Consider the following 5,747-nt stretch of genomic DNA (forward strand, 5'->3'; position numbering starts at 1 on the left):
GGGTGGGGGGGGCAAAAAATTGTACTTCGCGCACTATGCGCCCTTGATATTTAGTATTCAGATATTATCGAAACTCTACAATTTAAATAAAAATATAAAAAGGGAACTTAATTTCAGGTTTTGGTCTCAAAGGGAACCTATTTGTCAGCTGGCAACCTGGTATTGGGGGAATATGAAGCTGTCCTGGCTCACACCTTCTCACAGGTTGAACTAGTCTTCCAGGCATATCGTGAGCTAAGCAATCAGCTTGAACAGGATTTTAATTCCAGTTTGGATTACTTTAAGAGTAAGTTTTTTGACAAGAACGACGAGTTGGACAATTGGAGGCAGATTTACTTTGACAATATTCTCAAAGAATCATCAGTCAAAACTTTTCTCATCGACTTCGAGGAGGGTTTGGTCTCAGATATCAGAGTTAAACAGAGTTTTGAGATGATGCGCTTAGATATAGAGAAACTGAAGAGTTGTATCCAGGGAACTGGATCCCAAAAGGTGTTGATGATTAAAAAGAAGAACCTGGAAGTAATGAGTAACAAACTAAAGGTTCACCTGACCTTCCTTCTCATCCCTCTGGTGGGAGAGGTCGATAAGAAAACAGAGATATTCCTCCAAACTGTGGTTGATGCATTCCAGAACTCCACAAACAACGAGCAAAGCCCTGTACAGATTTCTACTGATCTAGTTCACAGAAATATATCTCATATTCTTCAGAACCTGTTCCCTGCTAATACAACCAGAAATCAGAATCTAAATTTGTTCAATAGCCCTCCATGGATCCAAATCAATCCCAGGAAGAGGCCAACCTTTGAAGCTTCTGATCAAAATCTTCAAGAAGTTCTTGGTTCAGTAGGAGTTGATGCAAACCAACCTCTGGAGGCTGCCCTCCAGGACACTAGATCCATCCTAAATGCAAAGAAGGTTGAGTTGAAAAAATATTTGTTGGAAACTTACCCCACTTCTGAAATAGCTTCAACTGTTACTCTTGTAGATGATATTTTCTTGGAACTAGAGACACAGAGCATCAATTCAATTCGTAATCAATACACTCAAGTTTGGTCAAATCTCGTTGGATCACAGCAGCCTTTTTCTGGATCGTCTTTACAGCAGCAATCTTTCACAGATTTTTCTTTAAAACCATACTACCCTGTTTCTCCCCAAAGGCCAATTTCCTCTGCTTCAGATCGTACGCCACTCTTTTCTGGATCAGAACAGCCGATCTTCCCAGGATCTCTGGAAAACCCAACTTTTACTGGATCTTCTTCTCAGCAGATCTTCCCTGGATCCCCTGAACAACAAACATTTCCTGGATCTTCTCCACAGCAAATATTTTCAGGTTCATCTCCATCTTCTCCACAGCAGAACTTCCCTGAATCCCCTAAACAAAAAATCTTTCCTGGATCTTCTCCACAACAAATTTTTCCTGGATCTTCTCCACAACAAGTCTTTCCTGGATCTTCTCCACAACAAATATTTCCTGGATCTTCTACACAACAAGTCTTTCCCGGATCTTCTCAACAGCAAATTTTCCCTGGATCTGGTGGAAAACCAGTTTTACCTGATTCGATCCAACAACAAACCTTTCTTGGATCTTCTCCGCAGCAAATCTTCCCTGGATCTTCTCAACAGCAAATCTTTCCCGGATCTTCTCCACAGCAAATCTTCCCTGGATCTTCTCAACAGCAAATCTTTCCCGGATCTTCTCCACAGCAAATTTTCCCTGGATCTTCTCAACAACAAATCTTCCCTGGATCTTTTCCACAACAAACCTTCCCTGCATTTTCCCAACCTGAACAATATCCTGGATCAATTAACCTTAACTATTTCACAAAACAGAACCATCCATATATAACTGCTGTGCAGCAAATCTTAGAATCATTGCTTGTTAGGTTAGACGCTTTTATAAAAGAAGCTAATAGTGATCGTGACAAATCTCTAAAATCTCTTTCATCACAGTTAGAGGAATCTGCCAAGTATAAAAAAACTGTTGTGATCCTTAACCTATGGAAGGATACCATTGTAAATAGTGCAAGGGAAGGATTTGAAGGTAGTATTAATGAAATTGACAGAATTGTGATGAATCACAACCAAGCAATAGGTGTTCTTATGCAAAACTTTCTGAGTCAGACTGGACAATCTGGAGGGTCCAATCCTTTGATACAAAACATCCTGAATGCATTTGAGACACAAAAGCAGTTGGTTGAGGTTGCCCTAAACCGTTTTATCACACAATCAGTTGATGAAATGTTTGTTTCGGCGAACACTTCGAATTGGTTACCTAAGGCTGAACTTGAGTATGAGAATCTAGTTGTTGATATCACCAAGACAGATGTAACAAATATCTTCAAACTGCTTCTGAAGAGAACGATCAGGTCATTGTATAGAGAGGTTGCCTCCCCTAGTGGAGGACCCGGAGGACTACATCAGCAAGTCTTTGAACTAGTTGATGAAGATTTATTTGATGGAGTTGGGGCTACTGTTCCAACCTCAGAATCTGATAAAGCCAACACAACTGCTGACACTGACTGGGAGAAGATATTACCCGCTGTTTATGTGCCTCCCAGGACTCCTTCATACACTGTAAATCATGAGTAAGTAAATAAGTTTTTCCTAATATTTTTTTTACTATAAATAGCAAAGAGATGTTTTTTTTAGTTTTTTAGAGTTCCTAAAAAAATGTATTGTTGGTTATCATGGAATTTGTACAACTAATCAGTATTTTTAACTTAATTTAGATTCATTTGTTTAATTTTAGGGGTTTTAACAAATTGTCATTATCTAGGCCTGCTGCGAAACCTTCTCCAGATAATGGTTTAGAAACACCTGTCAGTGTTTCTAATGAACCAACTCAAGTGCCAACTGGTTCTCTTCTTACTTCATCCATCATTGTTGTCTCCTCTTCCAAAAATACTAATACCTCCCAACAAGCCACAACCATTAGATCTTTTGCGCCGTCTAACACTAGCTCTGCCAGCTCTCTACCCACTACCACATTGGATAATATGGAGAGCTTACATGGAATTGTATTCTTGGGTCAAGTAAAAGTGAAACCTGGACTGGATTCAATTATCTTTGTGTCCCAAGGTATTGGCACAACTTTGTCTCCGGTTTTAAGCTCCTCAATGTTTCCAGTAATGACTTCAACTTTATTGTCGGGGGGCTCCACTACTGTTTCTCCCCCGAACCCGTCTTTGGCAACAAACTCAACTGCCACTTCAGGAAACTTGACAACCGCATCTTCAACAATGAGCTCAGATTTATCATCAGGATTAATTAACAAAACATCTTTAAATATGACTACAAGGGTCTCTAAAGACATGAACATGACAATATCTTTGGGAGTGAGAGCACCAGTTTCCTCAACATTGCATTCTATCACTAACCAGTCATTAATCCCGGGTTCTAAGAATATGAGCCAACCATTAATCACAGAACATAAAACTTCAATGATTGATGGAACAGTTCTTAAAACATCTTTGCAAGTTAATCAAACTTGGTTTGAAACCAAAGTAGACAGCAGTAAAGATAATACAACTATGATGCAAACCGTTCAAGGAAATCTTAGTGGAAGTAATGCAACTGGAATTAAAACAACTGGAGGAAAAACAAATGTAGGGGTACAACCTGAAGATCTAACTAATGAAAGTCAAACCACTGTAGGTCAAACCACTGCAGGTCAAACTACTGCAGGTCAAACCACTGCAGGTCAAACCACTGCAGGTCAAACCACTGCAGGTCAAACCACTGCTGGTCAAACCAAAGCAAGTCAAACCACTGCAGGTCAAACCAAAGCAGGTCAAACCACTGAAGGTCAGACCACTGCAGGTCAAACCACTGCAGGTCAAACCACTGCTGGTCAAACCACCGCAGGTCAAACCACTGCAAGTCAAACCACTCCAAGTCAAACCACAGCAGGTCAAACCACAGCAGGTCAAACCACTGCAGGTCAAACCACTGCAGGTCAAACCAATGCAGGTCAAACCAATGCAGGTCAAACCACTGCTGGTCAAACCACTGCAGGTCAAACCAATGCAGGTCACACCACTGCAGGTCACACCACTGCAGGTCAAACTAATGCAGGTCAAACCACTGCAGGTCAAACCACTGCAGGTCAAACCACTGCAGGTCAAACCACTGCAAGTCAAACCACTGCAAGTCAAACCACTTCACTGGAGGCCAAACCACTGGAGGCCAAAGCACTGGAGGTCAAACCACCGTAATTCAAACTATAAAGGTTCAACCAACTAGAGTTATAATCGAAGGAGGTCAGACATCTGGAGTCAAAACCGATGGAGGTCAATCAACTAGAATTCAAAACGAAGTAAGTCAAACATCTGGAGGCCAATCAACTAGAGTTATAACCAAAGGTGGTCAATCATTTGTGTCAACCTTTAACTCTAGTTATGAAGTAACAATGGAAAGAACCTACATCTATAATCTAGGTAGGCAAACTTATTTAAATTAAAAGAAAGTTTTCGAAATAATATTTTTTGGCGTTTTAGGTGGCAAGATAGTGACGTGGGGACCAAACCAAGACGTTAAAAGTAGCATAGGAAGTGAGTATTTTTATGATAAGATAAATTGATATTTTGAATATTTTTATATAACTGTTCATTTAAGTTGCAGTTTGGAGTACAATATGTTTACTTAGTTAGCAGTACAATTGTTTAGGCTGCAGTGGAATATGTTTTCTTAGTTTGCAGTTCAACATGTTTGTTTAGGTTGCAGTACAATATGTTTGTTTAGGTAGCACTACAATATGGTGCAGTACCAAGTTTGTTTAGGTTGTGGTGTTATATGTTTATTAAGGTTGCAGGTGACAGTACAATATGTTTGTTTAGGTTACAGTACAATATATTTGGTTCGGTTACAGTACAATAGGATTAGTAAGGTTGTAGTACAATATATTTGTTTAGGTTTCAGGTCAAAATGTTATTAAGTTTGCAGTACAAAATGTTTGTTTAGGTTTCAGTACAGTAAGTTTGTTTAGGTTGCAGTACAAACTGTATGTTTAAATTGCAGTACATTATGTTTGTTTAGGTTGCAGTCCAATTTGTTTGTTTAGGTTGCAGTACAATATGTTTGTTTCTACTTGGTCGCTGTACAATATGATTGTTTAGGTTGCAGTACAATATGTGGTATTGTTTTCAGTACAAAATATCGTGTTTAGGTTGCAGTACCGCACATGGTCCTGATCCTGATAAAAAGTGTGTTTTTCCATTTATCTACCAGGGGCAAACCAACCATGGATGTGTTCATAGGTACTTATGTAAGAAATCATTCACCGGACGTGAAAAAAAGACCCAAATTGTCAACACAGATTGTGAGGAGACTTTGCTTTTATCTGATCTTCTTAAACCAAATTTTTCTTAATTCAAAAACTAAAATTTTTGTCTATTTTAAGCGTAATAAATTATTTATAACTTAATATTAATTTAGCCATCAAGTATTCACAACTGGTCAATATATCCTCTTAATTGGCCCAGATATCCACCTTAGTCAATATATCCTCTAGTATTGTCCCAGATATCCACTTTAGTCAATATATCCTCTAGTATTGTCCCAGATATCCACCTTGGTCAATATATCCTCTAGTATTGTCCCAGATATCCACCTTAGTCAATATATCCTCTTAATTGGCCCAGATATCCACCTTAGTCAATATATCCTCTTAATTGGCCCAGATATCCACCTTAGTCAATATATCCTCTTAATTGGCCCAGATATCCACCTTAGTCAATATATCCTCT

General features: G+C 39.0%; 1 protein-coding gene across 1 annotated transcript in view; it reads left to right on the forward strand.

The window, feature by feature from the left end:
• The window catches only part of LOC111695481 (uncharacterized), a 55,493-nt gene that overhangs the window by 43,630 nt on the left and 6,116 nt on the right, over positions 1–5,747 (forward strand). Inside the window, exons 25-26 of the mRNA XM_023464825.1 lie at positions 118–2,588; positions 2,780–4,202. Of these exons, the coding sequence (XP_023320593.1) occupies positions 118–2,588; positions 2,780–4,202 (3,894 nt within the window). The remainder of the gene's footprint in view (positions 1–117; positions 2,589–2,779; positions 4,203–5,747) is intronic.

The sequence above is a fragment of the Eurytemora carolleeae genome, unplaced genomic scaffold (genome assembly GCF_000591075.1).
Source record: "Eurytemora carolleeae unplaced genomic scaffold, Eaff_2.0 scaffold226, whole genome shotgun sequence".
Classification (NCBI taxonomy): Eukaryota; Metazoa; Arthropoda; class Copepoda; order Calanoida; family Temoridae; genus Eurytemora; species Eurytemora carolleeae.